The sequence below is a fragment of the Scylla paramamosain genome, chromosome 24 (assembly GCF_035594125.1).
Source record: "Scylla paramamosain isolate STU-SP2022 chromosome 24, ASM3559412v1, whole genome shotgun sequence".
Lineage (NCBI taxonomy): Eukaryota > Metazoa > Arthropoda > Malacostraca > Decapoda > Portunidae > Scylla > Scylla paramamosain.
Window position 1 is genome coordinate 9831842 of NC_087174.1, and position 23745 is coordinate 9855586.

Here is a 23745-nt window from a genome sequence, read left to right on the forward strand (position 1 = left end):
GAGTTGGTTTCCTTCCTGTGCTCCACTTTATTAATCCTTGCTATGGTGTGCACACCTAGTCACAGATGGTTGAGGATCCACCTTTTATTACAGGACGTATGTACAGGGGCTGAAAACAGGACCAATACTTAATGAACATGATATAAATAAGGATTGGTGTACTGTACATTAACAGTATGTACTGCATGCAATCACTGCTAGTTATTCTTATTGGCTGCCTGCACCTCTTCTTGTCTTCTTAGGTGCTAGAGAGTGACAATTTTGTATGTGTGTGTGTGTGTGTGTGTGTGTGTGTGTGTGTGTGTGTGTGTGTGTGTGTGTGTGTGTGTGTGTGTGTGTGTGTGTGTGTTCATAAGCTTCATTTGAACAACTAGCAAAATAAATATCTCCATAATATTTAACTTATTAAAAATCCTATGCATGTACATTACATGTGTATGTTTATGCGTCTGTCAGAGAGAGAGAGAGAGAGAGAGAGAGAGAGAGAGAGAGAGAGAGAGAGAGAGAGAGAGAGAGAGAGAGAGAGAGAGAGAGAGAGAGAGAGAGAGAGAGAGAGAGAGAGAGAGAGAGAGAAAGAGAGAGAGAGAGAGAGAGAGAGAGAGAGAGAGAGAGAGAGAGAGAGAGGGAGAGAGAGTATTCCATTTGAAAAAACAAACAAAAGAAACCATGGTCAGTGCTCTTCCTATCAGAAGGTGACAGCACTGACCACACAAGCATTGCGGTCGCCCCCGCCAAATAGACCAGCAGGCACAAGGAGCAGCAGCCCTCACTCTGTGCCTCTCTGATCATAAAACATGAATTCTAATACACAGTATTAGAGGCGCTTCTAATAACACATATGAGGAAGAAAATCGAGTGCAATCCTGAACAGCTCAGGGAGAAAAAATTTAGGCCACAAGGACCAGGATAAGCAGAGGCTGAGCCAAACCTCAGCCAGCCTCCACAGCTACGCAGATTCAGCACCAAAGGATCTGCATGTGCCTGGCAGTGCTCCCTCTCTGTCCCCACTGAGTAACATGTGAAGAGATAACAGTGGTCAAGGATGTACACATGAAAATATGTAAACAATAACAAAGAAAAAGGTGATTCAGTGCAATCATTTAAGGAAAGGAAGAGACAGGAAAGAATAGGACATAAACCATATGGCATTAAAAGACCTGCAGGCTGAATCCCCATTCTAAATGCACTGGAAATGGGCCTTGGTAGCATTCAGTGTGTCAACAACTGAATGATAGACAAATATTAACAAAAAACTCAACAACAGTAATATACCAGATCAAATGTGGGCTTTACAAAAGGAGCAATGCCAGGGTGACTTAGTAAAGAGTGGATGCATCAATGGGTGCGACTTGAATTTCTCTTACGACTACAATACATATTAAATAGACCAATTTTAAAACCAGAGTGGCTGGAGGAAAGCTGTGTTCATGTCCACAGGTACTCTTTAGAATGGTGCATAGTTGGTGCGGAATCGCAGTGGATGGGAACTGGTAATGAGGGAGGAGATGTGTGTCCATCCCAAGCGACTGTATGCCTCTGTCAGCTTGGCCTCATTCTCACGGGTCCACTTCTCCTCACATTGACGGGAAATTAGGCGCAATGCAAGGCCGTCAAACTTGCGAACTCTGTAGTAGCTAATGAAGAACCCACTGACCTGCAAAGGGTTGGTTTATTAGATACACTGGCCTCCAGCACAAGCTATCACTTCTGTCCAACATAGCAAAAGCTGTAGCATTTATTAAGATGACATATTGACAAGGTAATTTCATGAAGAATCAGAAGCTTCATTCTTCCCCTTGAAGGTTGGCATAACATACCTTAGAGTCAGTTGGCTCCACAAACTTCATGATATCAGAAGCAATGGTGTCCAGTTGCTCAAGGACATCTGGTGCTGGCTCTGAAGGTGAGGCTGAGAGCACATCAGCACAGATGGCAGATCCTTGACGGGAGAGGGCCTCCAACAGGGTGTTGCGCTGCTTGTCCATCTAATGGGGGAAAGCACACACAGAGTCAATGGACAGGCTAATGCAACTATTAAGGATGACCTAAATATGGTTCAAGGTTTGTGAGAGTTTTGGGTTATATGAGATCATGCTGAAAAATTATCAGGTAAAAAGGGAGATACACTTAGCATATGTGTATTGTTCCTCTATGATATATAATGGGTACAAATCATGCAAGGGACTTCAAATGTGTGTGTGTATATGTGTGTGTGTGTGTGTGTGTGTGTGTGTGTGTGTGTGTGTGTGTGTGTGTGTGTGTGTGTGTGTGTGTTGGTGATAGTGTGAGGTAGCGACAATTGTGCTCATTACAGCCACATGTGTTCCTGTCTGGCAATATCACCTGGTAATCACGTAGAAACAAATGTGCTCATTACAGCCACATGTGTTCCTGTCTGGCAATATAACCTGATAATCACACAATACGATGGAAGGAGATGGCATATAATACATAATTTACCATCATTCCATCCTGTATGAGAAATATATACACCTCACTAAATCACAAAAACTTTCTGCTCCTAATGTGTGGCTTTGTAATACACATCAGAATCTTAAAGATAGAAGTTGTCCCTCTCGCTTTCATTTTCCACAGGTGTGTAACAGCTAACAGAGGCTGGAGGTTGAGGTGACATTTATTCAACAATGGTCATGATGACTGGAGCAAAGATATAAATTCTGAGAAAGAAAGCAGTAAGGATGGAATAGTTATGTAAACAGTGAAGTTGCATTAGGAGATAAAAACTGAAAGTAAAGATAGAAAACTATATGATATATAATTTTATTTTACTTCCTCTTTTTCATATCTTATCACCTTACTGCCTTTTGTCATGGGCCAGATTGAACTAGAAAGTGGATAGACAACACTTTTTCATAGGAAGAGAATCATGGAGGAACAACAGTAGTATCACACACACACACACACACACACACACACACACACACTGGCACAAAAAACCTTAACCTCAAGAGGCTACTCATGCACTCTAGAGACTCACCTGTGTCTTGTACTTGGCAGCATCAGATCGAGTGTCAGTCTTGGTGCCATAGAAGGCCAGAAGAGGTGATGTGTCCACTGAAGACACAATCTTGGTAGCCTGGGCAATGACGGCGGCCCTGTTCTGTGCACCGCCAGCATCCAGGGCCTGGAGGCGGGCCAGCTGGGCAGCCAGGTGGTCTGGGTGGGCTGACATAACCTCCTTGTACAGCTGCTCCCCATTTTCATTGTCTGAAGATGGAATGTAAGGGTGACCTTACTGCCTGGTATTATTTTATTTCTCTTTACACAGTATCCTGATTGGCTTCATCTCACTTGTTTACTACAAAATTCTTTTCATGAATTATGATATACAAAATCCTACAATGGTGCTACCATGCTATATATAGAAAAAAAAGAAAGAAAAAAAATGCATGACATGCTGTTTGATGAAAGTGGCAAGCCAATGCAGTCATGTTAATCTGTAAATCTGTCTTTCAAAGCTTTTACTATGCAATACAAGAAAGAAACCTATAATAACTGACAAAATATAACGAGAGAATTTCTTAACTTTGCCTAAGCACCTCCACCAGTTACTTAATTTCATTTTACAGATGTCACGAACTCACCAAGCTTTGATATCCAAGCCGTCTGTAGGTCCCTCAGTGCTTCCAGATACTCAGAGTAGGTCTTTGCCTCCTTCTTCTCCTCTGAGTTACTGTTGCTGGCACTACGCTTCTTGCAGGGCAACTCAGTAACCACCACTCGTAGCAGGTACTGGTCCTATGGGTAAAAACAGATCCTTGCTTAAATGGGAAGTCCTACATTAATGGAAACTGCTCGTGTTGGACGCTTAGCATGGGTGGTCCTGTTTATGTCTCACACTTGTAATATTTTTGTTTTCTCACAATTATGCCAAGATTTTCCCCTGGATGAATGCACAATACAATTTTGCCTTAAATGCATCCTAAGCATCACACTGAGGGTATGTCCATGAGATACAGTTTTATTTGCCTTGATATGTATGTGGAGACTAAATCTGTCATTGCCACCATCATCACCATTGGAGAAAGAAAGGTCAGCACTTCTACTCCACAAGTTAATGAAGTTGTGTGGCACTAATAAATTTTTCTTTAATGCTTGATCTTTTCTAAAAGCACTATTAAGACAGGAAAATTTACACTCTTTCTTGCTTCTAGGGCATGATCCATTGCCATCTTTTAAGTAAAAGTTTTCACTAGAAATGGTAAAATATTGTGTGGCTGGTAATGAGTTTCCCTGAGATTTTATTGCAAAAACAAGTGGAAATATGTATCTTTGTAATGCACATGAACACTCTTATTACTAAGAGATAATTTTATTATGAGACCTCGTCATCTAGCTAGCTATCTATGAGTTCTCTACACTAAACATTTTGATTGTTATTGCTAAAAGGAACCTACAACATAACAGAGACAGTCAACATTAGAACAAAATGCAAACAAGGTACTCTGCTATCAAACAAAGGGAGGAAGCACTTCAAGTCTGGTAAGGATACTACACCAGGAGAAAATGCTACCTTCCCACAATATTATATTGTCCTAACCTGAACAAATTCCTATTCCTCCAGTTATTGCTGTTCAGGAATGATTTAACACTAAACATGAAAGAAAAAAAAAATATATATATATATATCAGGGTTTCATACAACAAATGCCAATTCTGAAAATGAGACAAAAGTAAATGATGAGACATATTATTTATCTGAAGTGTGTTGCACAAGACTGGTCAAGCTTCAATTATGCTCATGAACAAACAGACAAATGCACAGGTCAGGAAGCATAAAGTGATACAGATACTGAATGTAGGTGAAAGACAGTAATAAAGAACACAAAGATAAGACTAAGGAAAAGAGATTGCTAATGGTGTTAATTCAACTATAGTGTAATTCCACATCAATAACAAGAACAGTGAACACTGAAACAAAAAATACTGACCTGGTAATAAACTTGGAAGGAATAATATAAAGGCAGATAATTTGGAGAGAGAACAAAGGCAATAATTTATGACACAAAGCTCTTGTGCTTCCTATTATAATGAATGATATAAACTAAGCAAATGCAATAATTTATGACACAAAGCTCTTGTGCTTCCTAAGATAATGAATGATAAGGGATACATTCATAATGTTCTTTCCAAACTATCTCATTTATGTATCTCTGAAATGAAGAACAGTAAAGTGGGGAACAAAGTCAAGGTTGGGTGTGACATCTTGCATTTTACTCTGTATTTAGAGGAAACCTGTGTGTGTGCAGAGGTCATCAAAGGGTGCAAAGCTTAGAGGCATTAGGAGGATCAGAGAAGGAAAAGCAAGGAGCAAGGAGGAGAAATAAGGAAGAACAAAACACTTCAGGGCTCGACATTAACTCTACTCTAAGTCTTCTTTCCAACGCTACGTAGTCAACTGAAAGTGGTATCCAAATATTATGAAACCCATCCTAGATACTTAAGTAGTACTTTCTTTACTATTTCAAATGCATCAATCAATTCCTAATTCCATACTGATTTCCGATGATTCTATTGTCTGAAAATGATTGTTAAACCTTCGTAGTTATTCAAATCACCATCACATTCTGTGGCCCACTATAATAATATATCCATCTATATACCAGGCTGAAACTTTCATGATAGGAAAATTAAGGAAGTGGAATGAAAAGGTTTGTTGTCATATGAAACAGACTTTTCTCTTCTTCACTGTGCAAAAATGTGCCTGTATCACTTGCTGGCCACATGCGACAACCTGGTGAAACATGACCTGTTTGACACTTGACACATGCTCATCCAAACTACACAGCATTCTAAAACACAGCAAGCCACTTGTGTATACATCTGAGTAAGAGTGCATGTGTGAGAAGTTAAGACTGTATCCATGTTTTGGCAATAGTTGGAAAATTCAAAGTGACACACTGATAGACTAGATAAAACCATGGATATTTCAAAAGATGTTCCATTTGCTGAAGTTCCTCAAAAATTTTCAAAATCCCCAAAAATTTAACTATGAATGAAAATTAATAAAGCTGATTATGGCAAAGATCCAACTGAAAAGCTTCTTACAACTTGCTGCTGCATGCACTGAACATCAACACATTTATATACATGTGGATGAACAGGAAAACTCATCCATCCTTTGAAGCCTGACAAGCTTGGCTGAAGACCTGGTGATCACAGTGCCTCCACACTGTGGCTGTATCAGGCTTGCTGAGATGTGGGGTTTGTGCTCAACAATCTTCTATTAACTAATCTTTTTGACATGCCATCATTAATATCAAGGAACCAAAGTTGGTTGAGTCAAGCAAGTAATCTATAAAACCCCATGACACTTGCAGATATGATCCTATGACAGAGGCAAGTATAGTCATGTGGCCCATTGAAGTGGCAACAGAATTACAGACCCACCCTGACTTAAGACACACTGCCTCTCCCTCAGTTAGTGTGTTAGTGAGTGTGTGGCTACTGAAGGCAGCTCATCATTTATTGTTTGTGGCCATGCACAGCACTCAAACAACAAATGAATTAATAATCATGTAATCAAACAAAAATATAAAATAAACAAATCTGTCTGCTAAGCTGAGGTTCCTTAGCAGACCATGAAGATGGCCGTGCAAACACTTGAAGGCAGTGGTCCATGGGAATGGCTAATGTCGAGCTCTGAGAGTGAGCAAGGGGGTGGGGGTGCTCTTACCGGCATGGTACGTATGGGCCCAAACTTGTGGCTACTTACAGCTTTCCGCACTTGTTCGTCCTTGGCAAATGACAGGGTACCTAAAAGGGCCTGGCCTGGAGTGAGCCCGAGGCCTTTCAGGATCCTGCAAAAGAGTGACAGCACTAAGATTGAGGCAGAAGTGATGCCACACATTGGTCTACATCAGTGTTGCTCAGAGCAAACCTTTTTTAGGTGACAGGGCCACATTAGATGGTCAATGTGTGATAAGGGCCTCATACTGCCTTTAATATGAATATGCAGAGTAAGTATTCCATTGCATGTTGTCATGCTCCCCACAATGGCGTGCAACCTATGTGACCACAAGACATCAACAACCAAGTCACATCAGCAAAATCAGTGAGGCTCACCAGCAAATACTGAAGTCTCTATGAATGTACCCTTAGGCTACTTTACAAGGCTAACTAGGTATAGTAGATGTGCAATAGACTCATCATTATAATGCATAACTATAATATAAAGTTTATCTATAATTTTAATGATATGCAGTAATAATAATAATAATAATAATAATATAATATTAATTATAATATAATTTATATGGCTGTATATCACTAAGATTAATTGTAAACAAATAGTATTATGATATAGTGCTAAGAAGGGTGCTTTCATTAATTGCTGAGAGCCACATTAAACTTCCTTGAGGGATGTATTTGGCCCTCAAACAATGGGATGAGCATCCCTGATCTACATGATAGCAGCACATCTCATGATAGTATATATATCTTCATTTCAATTCTGTTAACACAATAAATGACTGAGATTTTAAAATTCCTTTGTTCTTCTTCTCATGGCTAATCCCTTGAAAAAGCTGAACAGTTCTCCTTTACTTCTGTTCTTCTACAATTGCAATGAGACATTTAATCTCATTATAGATCTATAAGATGGGAAGGAAAAAAAACAGCAAGTTCACCACACAGTAAATGGGTGAGGAGAGGCAGCCCACAAGGCACACCCACACCCACTAACAATGACATCACTCACTTATCAGAGAGGCTTGGAGCAGTGAGGTAGATGGGCTGGCAGGTCCCTGGAGGCATTGTGATAGTTTGAGCCTTCTTGCCTGAAGCCACTGCAGCATTAAAACTCGTATACACATCTAATTTGACCTGTTGGGAGGTTTGCTTCTGTGAGTTAAGTAAAGTCTGATATCTTTAAAATATAATGATCAAAGGGGAATCTTTTCTTCTCTCATCCTTTCATCCTCTAAGTACAAAAATTGGAGGCTACAGAGAGTTAAAATCAAGTGCATGGGTAGGTTAGAATGAGTTTAGGTATAACAAGGAACCTTTCTTTTAAGGGGAAGGAGAAGTGAGAGGCCACAAATGTATTAAATAGTTGAATGAGTATGAAAAGTAAGACTCTCCCTTTAGAAAAGGGAGAGGTAGACAATGGGCAGGGGGAAGAGCTTTTTGTAATCTATCAAAGTTCAGAGATAGAAAGAGACAAAAAAGACAATAGTGCATTGAAAGGAACACACAGTAATGGCTACTGGATAATGATATTATAACACTAGATACTTCATTTCAATAACCCTAGACAATTTTATAAAGTATGAATTAAAAAACTAAAAACTTTCAACTACTCAATTAGTCCTTTTGAAATTATACTTTAAACCTGGGTTACATTATTTCATTAAGCTGAAGGAGACATAACTGGTGAAAGATTAAATTTCCATTTGTTATGAGTGGGGAGAGGATTTACCATGGCTATAAACATGAAATTTAAAAGATTCACAACAAGGAACCCAGGTGTGAAGTTGAATTCCTGCTGGTGAGAGTATGTACCTCCTGAGTCAGCTTGGTGAGAACAGTGAGGGGCAGGTCAGACAGTTTCTCCAGGAGATCTGGCCTCTCATGGCGGACATGAAGTCTGATGGTGTAGTCGCCCTTCTCCAGCTTGAGGGAGTACTTATTGCTATAGGCATCTCCACACCCTATTAGCTGCTTGTTGTGATCATACAGCATCCACAGCTGGGACTCAAGGGTGGACTCATACAGCACATCACTCAGCATGGAACACTTAGGGGTTACCTGTGTATGGGGATGGGTGCTGTAACATTGGAATCCCACACTCATCTCCAATTATACTTGCTTGATGAATACTTTTCACTGTTGCTTTGTCAATAATTAGCTTCTTAATTTTACATCAAGTGTAAAGAGAGCTGTATTAGAGTAGATGAGACACATAATCAAGATATTATAGATTGAGGTATACATACATAGAGGTGCAAGTAGAGACATTTCAGCAGTGGACTTAATTAAGGAAGTCCCAAAGGTAATAAAAAACTAATAATAAATAGTAAAATAATAATAACAATAACAACAACAACAACAACAATAATAATAATAATAATAATAATAATAATAATAATAATAATAATAATAATAATAATAATAAAGAAAAAATATTTAATGAAACAAAATACACAGAGTAGAAGCACGAAAAGAAGATGAAACTAATAAAATGGAAATGATAAAATAACAAAGTAATAAAATAAGTCCAATAAACTAAAATTTGTAAATAATGTAATAAAACACATGCAAAACAATAAAAAAAACAAAAAATATGTTAAAAGAAAATATATACAGAGTAGAACCTGTAAGGAGACTGGAAAGAGAAAATAAAAAAAAATAAATAAAAAATAATGAATCAGGCACAACACACTTAGGTCTCACCTCAGCCTGCTTGGAGAGAGAGAGGGAGTAGGAGAGGATGAGCTGGTACACTGGCCGCGACTCTGGGATTGTGTCCCTCACCCCACCCAGCACCTCCACTTTGCTTTCTGTCGGCATCAACACCTGTAATGATGCCAACAATACCACATCAGTGAAAGACTCAAAAGTATATAAATAAATAAATAAAAAGTAAGAATATAGGAACTGACAGCAATTTATTGCTTTACTCAATCCTGATTCTCAACATGGTCACATGAAGAAGAAAAACAGTCCATTAGTGAAAAGTCTACCTACCTATCTATCCACAGACCAACAAATGGTGATATTGCAGTCTCAGATCCAAAATCTTCATTAAGCCAGAACAAGATACAAAAATTCTATAATGTAAGAAGAGTGAAATCATAGAAAATCCTCTGGAAATCACAGGAACAGGACATCAAAAAAATTATATCAATGGAGAAAATACAAGACTAAAGAATTTTGTAGCTACACACATCTTCAGTTTACAGTGGGAAAAGAGTAAAGCAGCAATTTGTTCAAGGGCTTATGGTGAGGGAAGGCAATGTGAATCATACCTGGGCATGGTGTTTGAGAGTGGCCTGAGGACTCATCTCCTCATTCCTGAGTCCTGACCATACATCCACGCGCTGCACACCATCACTACAGAACAGAGTCACCTGTGAATCATTAAGACAGAAATGACTCATCAACTCCATGTTATAACAAAGATGGGATGATTTAACTTCTATCAGTGCACTCCTCTGATAACTTACTCCCTCTAGGATCATTCCCCAAAGAGATGATCCATGCAAAAGAGCCTCTACCTCTCTTTATCCAAATATTCCATTCTTGCTTGTTCAGGTGCTAGGTCTCCACTACACCTCTGTCACACATGTACTTCTTTACCCCATCCTTAAACATTAGTGACCTTCCTCAAGTATTTTCTATATAACTGGTCATTCTCTCAATATGTCATGGCATCCACAAAAATAAAAGAATGTACAAATTAATTTTATCATAATGCAAAAAGAATGAAATGCAACTTAGGGACTCTGCACCTGCCAAGTGAAAGGGATATCACTGAAACATAAGAAGAGATCACCAAATAGATATCCTTCAACTATATATATCTAAAGTAATGACAGACCACCATATATATCTCTGCTATATACAATAGCCTCCCAAATCAGGAAAAGAGTAATGAGCAATGGCTGTACCAGATTACTCACTGGCACAAGTCAATATTTGTAAATCATGCATTTTATGTGCTGATATTTATAACAATGATATCGCATAACACACACACTCATGTGGACTTTGAATATATCTAACAGAACTTGCAGAAGTGTTGAAATAAACAATTAGGGAAAATTTATCACTGAAAGATGTATGTAAGAAAATGGATCCAGAAAAATCTTTGGAACACAACTAGCAAATAGAAAGAATCCATGAATGCAGAAAGACAACACCCACAACTTCATTCAAGAACACTACATAAAGGAAGCAACATTTTCATCTTATCATAACTGTTATGGGAGCAGACACTTTTTATCAAGTCCTTAGCACCCAAACACAAGGCAGCACCTCTTCCTGTGATGGCCGCAGACTGTGGAACTCAACGAAGACTTGCACTTGGCCGTCCACCAGGCTAGACCACCACCGGGCCAGGCACACCTCCAGTGTGTAGCCGCCCCGCACACTGAACACGTGGCTGCTGGTCTCATTACACCCAAGATTGGTAACCTGGTGGCCAGGAAAGGAAGCAATACTGAAGTCATCAAACAATAATGGACAGTGTTTCCACTAAGGAAGGCTAGCATTACATGATTTCATACAATATCATCCAATATAAATAAATCATAAATCCAAAATAATAAAGGAAAATAAAGTATATATATATATATATATATATATATATATATATATATATATATATATATATATATATATATATATATATATATATATCTTATACTTGTGTACAAAATGAATGAAACAAATAACTGAAAATTTACTCCATCTTGTTAATTTTTATGCACCTCTTTCAGAAGATCTTTGAACTAAAAATAGATCTCTTCTAATAATTATAATAATAAATAAGCCTTTAATCTATTCTTGGTTCATGATAGTTGGTCTATGTGCATTCTGTGTCCCCAAGCAGCCCTGACAGGCCCTGCCACTGAACTCACCTTATAATACTCTAGCGTCTTAACACTACTCTTAGGCTTGAGTTGAACAGCATGAAGAGTGAAACGTTGGCACTTGTCCGAGTGGGAGGCCTTGAGGGACACAGTGGCCCATGTTGCCTCCATTGGCACATATATGAAGTGCCGGCGGATGTGTCCTGCCCGGAACACCTCAGCTGGACTGCGGGGGCAAACAGGGATCTCCTAGTCAATCATTAGAATCACCATATGGACTAGTCATGAAGTTCTTTTGCACGGAGATAACAATAACATGACACAACAAGAAAACAGTACATTACAGCCATGAAATTAATACACACAAGGTCACTAAAATTTATACATACACATATAGTTTAAATTATCAACTTGGATATAAAATCCTTGAAATATAAGGAGTTAGAATATATTGATAAAAAGATCAACTAAAATTCTTAAATGATCCCAGTGCCATGGATAAGTAAAATTCCACTCCACTTATTAATAACACTTTAAAAGTGCATGACAAACAAGCATAAACCAACATCCAATCAAATAAAACATGTGAATGACAAATGACATATAATAAACAAGAGAAAGTATTCAGGAACACAAACTGTACAGCTTGCAAACCAAGGACACAAATAAGAAAAAAAAGAATCAAAGAATTGCTTGCATGACACAAACAACTTTAGAAACAAAATTATGAGAGAGAGAGAGAGAGAGAGAGAGAGAGAGAGAGAGAGAGAGAGAGAGAGAGAGAGAGAGAGAGAGAGAGAGAGAGAGAGAGAGAGAGAGAGAGAGAGAGAAATGAGAGGGTTGCATGAGTGACATTAACAGCATTCACTCACCATGAATACTGGTAGCCATGGTAGAGTTCAACAAAAGGGACAACAATGGTGATGGGCACCTCAAACATGACGCCCTTCTCCACATTGTTGGCATTGTAGGCCTTCACGGAAGTAAAGTACACTCGCCCACGCTCCAATCCACGGGGATCTATGCTCACCTGAAAAAAATAAGGCTTGAAAAATGTACCTCATCCTAATTATAATATAAATGTGTCTACCTTTGTTTTTCCCTTTATTTGTATGAAGGAAGCCAACAAAGAGTACAAAAAGGTTAATAAGAAAGAAGAGTTCAACATAAAAACACACTTAGTTCCAAAGATGTTCCACTACTCTCTCAAACCAGTTCGAGAGAGAGAGAGAGAGAGAGAGAGAGAGAGAGAGAGAGAGAGAGAGAGAGAGAGAGAGAGAGAGAGAGAGAGAGAGAGAGAGAGAGAGAGAGAGAGAGAGAGAGAAAAATTGTACCCTACAGGATCTGAGCCACACGTTTTTTTTATCACATGATGGTTTTAGAGAATCTAGTCAAGCCTTTTGTGTCCCAGCTTTTTATAACTGTGTATGTGTATGCTCACTAACCTGAAAGGACCTAATGGTGTATGCCATCTGCAGACAACCTGGTGCCTTCACCCATGGGGCATCACACGTCATTACCAGCTCCATGCAGAATGACAGCTTCTCATTCGGGTCTGAAAGGGAACAAAGTAGCTGTGATGAGCAACTTAGCTGTCACACTAACACTATATGTTGGGTCCTGGCATCATACACACCACACATAGACTACTCTGGTACCACACAAGCCATCTTAGCACACCATATATGATGCCCTGACAGCTCACATACCACATCAGCACTATGTCACTCTGGCAATTAGTATACCAAGACCAGAGCAAGATACAACACATTATCCTGGTACTCCACACAGAGCAACAACATCCATGCCCCAGCTCAGTGCCACTCACCAGCTTCTGTGTCATTCAGCATTACAGGCTCCACTGCCACTGACACATCCATGGGTTTGTCCGCCTTCCAGTTGCGGATGTGGATTCCCTTCTTCCGCTCACTTCCACACTCAACAGCGAACCTTACTTTGTCTTCAACTCCACCGGCCTGCTGAATCAGGTGCTCTACCGAACGCTCTACCTTCAAAGGAACACAATGTCATTATGGAAATTCTCTCTCATAGCTATTCTCTTCTCTCTTTCTCCAGGATATTCTACCTCTACTCAATTATTAAACTTATGCTATCATAAAATAAGCCAAGTATTTCATTACATATCATTCAACAGTCAACTCCCACACAGGTCTCCTTTCTAAGATTCATTAATAACTTGTAGCCTTAAGGAGTGATGAATGACCGCTTCTCATCCTACACTTGATACTCACAGGAACACCGCAAGGCTACTCACCTGTATTAGGCCATGTCCCTGAGCGAAAACATCAATGTCTAAGTGTAGGGCAGTGTTCTGTATTGAGCGACGGACGGAGTATGGGGAGTATGGAATGGACTTGAGCTTCAGTGCTGACAGGATGAGAGCTACACAGCCTGCTGTGTGAGGGGAGGCCATGCTGAAGGGGAGAACTGGAGTTAGTGAATGGTATAGTAAATGGTGGAAATGTATCTATCTTTCTAAATACCAGGCTGGCAATCTCACATAGGGTGGACCAGACAAACTATCACACACTCATACGCACACATCATTCGCACTCTTAGTCCCATCAGCCCCTGGTGGAAAGGGCATCTAATATAATAAAACAGAAAGAAGGGATATATAATGTTTAGGCAATGGAAATTATCACAGTTGGCAGTAATTATGACCACCACCACCACAACTACCATGAGGCTGCCAAAGACACTCAGCAGTACCTTGTCCCATTCATAAGCTGATTACTCCTGAGGGTAAAGGTGGGGACAGAGGTAATGGCTCCTCCTGGTGCACACACTGTCACTCCCCGTGCACCATCCTCTGTTGGGCCACGAGATGACCACGTGTAGGGGCAGCCTTCATGGGAAAAGGGAGGCAGTGCTGTAAATTAATCTTTTCCTGCTGATCTTGTCTTTGTTAGTCTTCAGAGCACTGTGAAAGGCTGATTCCATGGACATCAGGATAAAAACTGAGAATAGGTAGTCAATTTCATGTTTTCTAAGCTACTGAACAATTTAAGATACTGCACTACAAAATAATATTTAAAAGTTGTAAAGGATTAGGGAAAATACTGCCTAGTAGTGAAAAGGGGTAACACTTATACCAGAACTTCAATAAGTGGCAACCCTCTGACCACCAAAAAGATGGCTCTTCCTCAATCATGGCATAATAGATTTGACCATAATCATGTCACAAAGAGAGAGAGAGAGAGAGAGAGAGAGAGAGAGAGAGAGAGAGAGAGAGAGAGAGAGAGAGAGAGAGAGAGAGAGAGAGAGAGAGAGAGAGAGAGACAAACACACCTGGCAGCTTCTCAATCATGGAGTACTCCGCCATCATCATATCAGGTGAGACGTATGCTCCCACCCCAATGATGGAGTCACTCTGGAAGTCAGGCGGCACCCCTACCGTGGCCAGAGCTGGCCCATGGTTGCCAGCCGATGCCACCCAGATGACCCCGTACTTGTTCACCACCTCGTGTGCCAACTCCCCGAGGCGTCTGGTAGTGATGGAAACAAACCCTTCAGTGAGTATCAAGATAAGAGATGTAAATGCCTATTTTGTGTTTAGCTTAAGTGAATGATGATAAGTAATTGCATAAAGGAAAATATGAATTATATAAATGTAACAATCCTATAAAATACAAAATAAGAGGTTGTTTAATTAGTAATTTTGGTATGTACTACATTAAGATATATAGAGGCTTATTTTGCATTTGGACTAAGTAAACAAAGGCAAATAATCATATAAAGAAATAAAAAACAAATACACCACACATCCATCAAGCCAAGATAAACTAAAGTTTTAATTAATTAGTTATTTCTTTAACACAAACATCCAATGGAAATTTTTTTTTGATACTTTAGTACCTGCACTTTTTTGTAACAGTCCAGCCACACATATATCTGAAGTCAGAATATCCCTCATACTATACAGATATGTAACAAATTTAGAAAAGAAAACAACACTTTACAGCCATGAAGTCAATACATGGAAAGTCACTAAAAATTCACACATACACATCAGTTTAAATGATTAACTTAGATATAAAATCCTTGAAACAAAAGGAGTTAGGAAATGTTCATAAAAAAAAATCCTACAAAAATACACAAAGGTAAATATAAATAGACAAGTACAAGTAGCCAGACCAGTTGAGCCTTAGCCACACCTCAGAGCAACACATGATCAGTTACACCTCAGAGCATTACACAAGCCCCAGCCACACACCCACCCAGAGTCGGACCAGTGGGCATGCTCTCCGTAGCTCATGTTGATGACGTCCACGTGGTAGTGAGGGTTCTTCATCACTCGCATCATTGCTCGTGCCAGTGCTGTGCCTGTCTCCATACCCGTGATGCGGTTGTCTCCTACAGCAAAGCCACAACAAAGCATTAGTGTGTGTCTGTCATTCACCCATTCACTCACAATCATCTGCTGGCCACCCAACCAAATCAATATTTGTTTCTCTTTATATTAATAGCTTAGTATTTTGAATAACTAATGAATTCTCAACTGTTATAAGTGCAAAAGCCACTTGAAAACACAAAAAAATATAAACAGCTGATTTTGTTATCTAGCAGAATAAATAACATGAAATTGCACCTTCATATACTACGCATGGTAAACTTTTCATTCATTATTGTAATTGTGTAAGAAGACAAAACACCTAATTCCTGACCACCTGAAGAGAGGCAGCAGTGTCCTTACCTATAGTAATTGAGACAATCTGAGCACCTGGAGCCACACCATTCTTCTCAGGATTGTCTGGAAAGTTTGCTGAGGCAATGGATGCAACGTGGGTGCCGTGGCTTGCTGAAAAAGAACACACAGACTATCATTCATCAGTACATCAAAGGATAGCTCAAATGTTACAACTTCTTCATTGTGCTTGTGGAAGTGGGCATGACTAGATATACATATCATAATGTACTGAGCAAGTTTTACTTTACTAACTTCAAAGGACAGATAAAGAAAGGGCTAAAGTATAAAATGTCACCCTTCAAAATGCTAATGAAACGTATGAACCTGTAGGGTGAATTATTACTATCAATGTATCAATGATCTTTATGTTGGATGAGTTCATAAAAATACAGTTCTTCATATTTCCATCCATGACTCAGCACACATCCCACACAACCCACAGCAGCACGTTCAAGATTCATAAACAGCAGCAACATACTCTACAAACCACAAAACACACACACACACAACTAACAAGAAAGCAACACAGTCCAGACAACACAACATGATCTGTAACACTCACAGCACATGCCAACAATCTCCAGCAGGTTTCCATCATTGTGCACATTGATGGAGACAGTGTAGTGGTCAGTCTGGGTGAGGGCAGACCACTGGTGGGTGAGACGATACTCCCCCAGGTGCACCCCTGACGCCAGATCCCCACACTCAGAGGTATCAATGCATGCCCTGCCATGGAAAGGATGAATTAGGTCTCTGCCTGAGTGCATGAGTGATTTACTGACTGGTCAATCATGTGATAAGCTGAATCAAGGACTAATAAATGGCTAAGTGGACAGAAGAGCATGAGAATTGTGAACAGCTGGAAGGATGCCAATATAGAGACCAAAGAAGGACTGGAGATGATGTGTGGCAGGGCATGAGAAGAATTAATCAGGGAAGAAATAATTTATGACTGCAACAAGAAGTGGAAGACTCTTTAAGTTGTACAACCCCAGAAGGGAAGTAAGGACATGTCAAAGATGATGATGGTAATGATGAAGTGAAATGTATGATAATTATATAAGGAAGAGAAGTGCAAGAATATAGATACTATTGGGAAAACTCTAACCTGGTAAAAGCTTGAGTGATGAAAATGCAAAACTGTGTGTGTGTGTCAATTTTTTTACACAAGGACTAACACTTTTCTATGTTGTCAAAATAGTCCACCTTTTTTTTTTTCCATGCATTTCTTATACCAAGTTTGAGTTTTCCCAACAGTACCTCAAGATAATAACAGGAAATTCTGAGGTGAGAAGAGTAGACTGGGCCACTCACCTCCACACCTGCCCATCATGGTACACAACACAGTCAAACGCAGGGCCCAAGTCACTGTACTTCTTCTCCAGGGTATTGAGCTGTGACACCCTTGACTCGGCATCCTCCTTCGCCAGCTTCTCCAACAAGTTACTGCTGCTGCTGCTGCTGTTCCCTCCCCCACCACCACTGCCATTGCCATTTGTACCACTACTGCTGCTGCCGTTACTCTTCTGGTTCTCTATTGCCTGTGGGGACAGTGGCTGGTGTCTAAATGCATTGTGGTTCAGGTCCTTAGTTGCAATGTATACTGGTTTTTCTCAAGTTGCAGTGAGTTTCAAAATATTATAGGTAAATTCACTTGTTCTAACTTGTGCTTCACTTATAAACTCATAAAAGTGTATAGTCCAACATTTTGTCAGAGGAAATAAGTCACTGTCACTCTTCTAATTTCCTTGTGCTCATCTGTGTCTTTGGGTCACTCCCCCACCCCTCTCTCTCTCTCTCTCTAAATAGTATAGTAAGGTTTGGTCTGTCTGTCTATCTATATTTGATTATTTCTCTTTTTCTGTCTGTCTGTCCATTATTCTCTCTCTCTCTCTCTCTCTCTCTCTCTCTCTCTCTCTCTCTCTCTCTCTCTCTCTCCCTACCAGCTGAGCACAAGCAGTTAGTGAAGTACCCACCTGTACCTTTCTTTGTGCTTCAGCCAGTAGTTCCTTGTGGAGTGGATCCCAAGTCTTCTCCTTCCTCTCCTTGGTCATCCTCTCCCGTAATTGCTTAGGGTACAGGGAGAAGCTGCCTTTCACCCCTATGTGGTACTTCCCTGAAGGGTTCACCCACGTCTCAGGGATCTGATGGAGAAACGGGAGGATGGGTATCAGTAAATTGGTGTATGGTTATGATGTGGAGTTATTTGAGAATTTTTTTTCCACTACAGTAATCAAAACACACATACACACACACACACAAAAAAAAACAGTAAAGAGTAAATTCACTCAATAATTCTTAACATACACACTTTCACTTTATATACATCCAATAATTCATAATATACACACTTCCATTTTAATTCACTCTTACAATTCTCTTATCTCTTCAACCAACATACACATACTGTACACACTTTCATTTTAACCACAGAAAATATTATACTTCATCTGCCCCCCTCCCCCTAAACACACACACACACACACACACACACACACACACACACACACACACACAAAACAATAAGAAGTAAATTCACTCTTACAATTACCCCATCTCTTCAACTAACATATATATATATATATATATCTCAAGTTCAGAGAACTTGAGATAATTTCATCCTAAGCAAACACGCATGCACACACACACACACACACACACACACACACACACACACACACACACACACACACACACACACATCACCTTCAGTTTCCGGCCAGTGACTCCCGTGATGGTACCGTTCAACTGGTGTAACCACAGTCGAGGTGTCCACGTCCCCAGCCCCTGATCCATCAATGCGATCAATCACCTTCACCTTCCCTTCTGTAGTCACCTGTGTGAGAGAGAGAGAGAGAGAGAGAGAGAGAGAGAGAGAGAGAGAGAGAGAGAGAGAGAGAGCTGAGAGAGAGACGAGCAGAGAGAGACGAGAGAGAGAGAGAGAGAGAGATCGAGAGAGAGAGAGAGAAAACAAGTGAAAGCAGGGGAAAGAGAATATGTTATTTATTTTTTACATGTAAGTCAGGTTCTAGTAAATGACAACAAAAATATATATAAAAAGTGAACCCACTGAGGTGCCAGTTGCTAAAGAAAAGGATTAATGTGTGATTGACCAGGCAAGTATTAGTTTAGATTGAGTGTTTCTCCTCTAGTCAAAGACACCTCACAAAACCAATTCCATGGTCAGCTATCCAGTACAGCTGGAAATGAAGGGAGTGTGGCTAATCTCTGGAGTGGAAAGGTTATCTCACACAGCACTTGTATCTGTTAGGGATGTCCTGTGGAAATGACAATTAGTAATAGAAAAGAGTATGACATAAAAGAATGGGAGAGATGAATAAAAACAAGATAGAGAGAGAACAGGGGAAAAAAAAAAAAAGAGCAAGCAAGTTCATGACAACAAATAATAAAGAATGAACCAGACATAAAAAAGAAAGATTTACTAAACAGGGGCAGCTCAAGATTAGGGACTATTAATGTCTTGTGAGGATAAAAATCTGGTGATAGAGAATAAACAGAGCATTAAAAGAACAAGCAAATGCATGACAATTACTAATAAAAAGTGAACAGACCATAAAACAAGAATTATTTACACCACAGGGAGATAAAAATTGGGCACTGTATCAAGATGTTGGGAGGATAAAACCTAGTGATAGAGTTTCAAGACTGTTGGGGATCAAGTTTCATGACTGAGAGAATGGCTGGGGCTTGAAAGAATAGCAGATAGTTTTGTGAGGGGCAGGAGTGGAGGAGTGCTTTCAAGAGTACAAAGTTTACAAAATGTGTACTTCTAATTCTAAAGTGTGCCAAGCTATTTCATCAATAAATAAAGTCTGCAACAGGTAACATTTAAGTAAGAAATAACAACATGAATATGAATGAGCATCAAAAGAAATGGTAAATAAAAAAAAATAAATTAAAAAATAGATAATAAATAAGTAAATAAATTAATAATAATAATAATAATAATAATAATAATAATAATAATAATAATAATAATAATAATAATGATAATAATAATAATAATAACAATAATAATAATAATTCAAGTTTTAAATTCAATAGAATTCAATACTTTCAAAAGTACAACATATGCAAAACATGCTTATAATTCTTAAGTGTGCCAAGCTATTCTACAAGTAAATAAAACCAGCAACAAATGATGACATGTAATTCGCCAGCCCATTACAAGTGTCAGGAGATGTGCCATGCTTACCTGCAGGCCCGGCGCCCCTGGGTCCACGCCAGAGTCAAAGATGGCAATGACAACCCCACGGCCATCATAGTTTGGATTCTTGCTGAGGAAGCTCATCACCCCAGTCTCCTTCCTGTGACAGAATGAGAGAGAGAGAGAGAGAGAGAGAGAGAGAGAGAGAGAGAGAGAGAGAGAGAGAGAGAGAGAGAGAGAGAGAGAGAGAGAGAGAGAGAGAGAGAGAGAGAGAGAGAGAGAGAGAGAGAGAGAGAGAGAGCAAGTGCAAATGAGTGTAAATATGATCATACTTCCTGTGTGTGTGTGTGTGTGTGTGTGTGTGTGTGTGTGTGTGTGTGTGTGTGTGTGTGTGTGTGTGTGTGTGTGTGTGTGTGTGTGTGTCTAGATCTGTTATGTAAAACTGATAAAATAATCATAATAATAATTATATATACATAATTCCTTAACCACATATAACAGAATACCTCAGCAAAATACTACAAAAATTGGGCCAAATGAAATGCAAAACTCATCCTGCTTATTCCAAAACTACAAATCATCTACCAGGCCAGCAATCCAACATGGGTCAGCCTAGCAAAGCAAAACACACACACACACACACACACACACACACACACACACACACACACACACACACACACACACACACACACACACACACACACACAAATGCATCATTCACACCCTTAGCCTCATCAGCCGTAATGGAGAGGTATAATCATACAAAAAAAAAAAAAAAAAAAAAAAAAAAAAAAATTCACCACCTTCCTTATGCAAAGACAACTAATTATCTCAACACAGTACTAAAAATATAAGGCAAACAAGATGTAAATTCATCCTTACTCATCAAAATTACCAATCATCTCACTGCAATGCTAAAAGTACCAGTAAGAAAGAAAAATCATCTTCCCTAATCCACCAAAAGTACACATCATCTTGATCATAAAGGAAGAGACTAATAAGGTAAACCAAAGATAAAACTCATCTTATTCATCAAAATTAGCAACCATCTCAAAATAAAACCAAACTTATCAATAATAAAGGAAAATTTATCTTCCTTATTCATCAAAACCAGATACCATCACAAACATGAAGAGAGGGAGAGAGAGGAAAAAAAACTTTACTCACCAAAACCAGAAATCATCTTGATCATATGAGAGAGAGAGAGAGAGAGAGAGAGAGAGAGAGAGAGAGAGAGAGAGAGAGAGAGAGAGAGAGAGAGAGAGAGAGAGAGAGAGAGAGAGAGAGAGAGAGAAACTCGTCCTCTCTCATTCACCAAAACCAGAAATCATCTTCTTGAAAAAAAATTAATAACATGGTTTATCAAATATAAATCTCATCTTTTTTCACCAATCCCACAAATAACCTCAATAATGAACTACACATATCAGATAATCTTACCAATGGCAGCTAAATTATGCACAAATCATGATGAATACTCACTGTACATGTATGTGAGGGTTTTTATTTTTGGGTCACGCATGGTTATGTTACAGTGACGTGATCTGTCTTGTGCTGCATCACAAATTCTAAGTCCATGATGATGAGGTTCTCTTGGAGGGATACAGAGTAATGCATGTGTTAGTATGTTGGTTTCCAGTATGGAATGACACATGCTCTCTTGTATCTCTTTCATTCAACCAATGAGAGCTCTCTTTTTAATGATGTATTAGATGTCAATGAACATCATTTACTTCTGGCTCATACATCAATTAATGATGGCCAATTATAATGTGTTTGTGTTGCGGCTGTGGCAGTCAGCCAGCTAACCACAAGGGTACCCAGTGTCACAATGGTAGCTGAGTGTAGTGGATGCAATTTTAAATACAGGGATTTTAGTGTGCAGTTCCACTTGGATGTACATTTCTTAAGATCTCATGGTATTTTGGTGAAATCAATTGAATGCTGAACACTCAGTGATGCCAGCACCCTTTAAGGGTGAGGAAAAGGTTGACCAACCACACCCTGGACTTTGTGCACTTTCTATTAAGGTATACAAACCAGTTTGGTTAGGTTAGGTTAGTGTCATTTATGGGAAGTTCCAGGGGAAGGCAAAGCCACTGCAGTTAGGCTAGTGGCTTCAAGGGGGTCCAGGGGTGGACAAAGCCCACTAGCTAGGTTAGGTGTCCTTAAGTGGAGGTCCAGAGGGGAACAAAGCACGCACGCGCGCACGCACGCACGCGCGCACGCACACACACACACACACACACACACACACACACACACACACACACACACTTATAAAAGTGAAGGTAGTTAAATTCCCACTTTCCCACCAGGTCCCCAAGCCTGCTTGTCCTGAAGAGTGGCGGCAATGGAGTACATAAGGTGCCTCTATGGTTAATATTTACCCACATATTAATAAATAAAAATTAAATAAAAAACCTAAAACTCATCTCCCTTATTCACTAAACCCACAAATCATCTCAAGATCAAATCAAACACCTAGAAACCAAACTAATTTCCTTTAAATGAAAATCAAATTCATCCTTTTGACTCAGCAAACCTAGTAATCATTTTAATGTTTAACTAAAAATTTCAATATTAAAAAAAAAAAAGAATACTCATCTTCATTCACCAAAACCACAAATCATCTTCACAGAAAACGCGCCGAGGGTCCTGCACTCCCTTGAACCACAACACACACGAAACGCAAACAAACCTAACCAGACAAGACTGACAAGTTGACAAGTGACAAACAAAGACACGAGAAACAGAAAATAAACAAATAAATAACAGTTACGTGGCATATGACAGATTGATCCCTCCCCCCTCCTTCACCCCCTCCCACACCCCCTAACCTGCTATAACTCCAAGTAGAGAGGGCCATAGTGGTAACAGTTCTATTCATGCAGTTAAGGGTAATAGTAGTAGTATATTTACCTGGGTAATAATCCCCAACACGGAAAGTCCCCCAGAGCTCCAGTGGTCGACGCCATCTTTGTTGTTGTTCTGTCCCTCCCCTGCCACCCCTTGTATTATTGACTCGAACCTGACCTGTCTTGTATGTGTGGATATATGGGATTATAATGGGGTGTTCGAGTTTTTATTGTGTCCCCTCGTGTTCTGTGGCTATTTGGTATCTGGGCTTCAGTGTTTGTTTGTTTTGTGTTTAGCTGGGATGTTTGTGGTGTTGTATAGTTTATTTGATTATTAGAGATAAAACAGCACATTTCTTCTTCTTTATAATGTTTTACATTAATCTACTCTTATATCTTTGTCATTAAACCATTTCGGTTATATAAGTTTTACGCTATACTATTATTCAT

At 39.4% G+C, this 23745-nt stretch overlaps 1 protein-coding gene across 1 annotated transcript; it reads right to left on the reverse strand.

The window, feature by feature from the left end:
* Positions 1–69: 69 nt before the first annotated feature.
* On the reverse strand, positions 70–23478 carry LOC135112717 (tripeptidyl-peptidase 2-like). Its single transcript, XM_064027468.1, is given in 26 exon segments — positions 70–1654; positions 1818–1985; positions 2999–3228; positions 3606–3759; positions 6698–6821; positions 7721–7845; positions 8524–8769; positions 9415–9537; positions 9990–10091; positions 10999–11157; positions 11604–11781; positions 12428–12585; positions 13001–13110; positions 13384–13564; positions 13831–13990; positions 14289–14424; positions 14868–15064; positions 15797–15932; positions 16273–16377; positions 16829–16992; positions 17581–17807; positions 18243–18410; positions 18973–19008; positions 19010–19102; positions 20483–20594; positions 23360–23478. Coding segments are annotated over 26 exon segments (3858 nt in total). The 5' UTR covers positions 23416–23478; the 3' UTR covers positions 70–1444.
* Between the last annotated feature and the right edge of the window lie 267 nt (positions 23479–23745).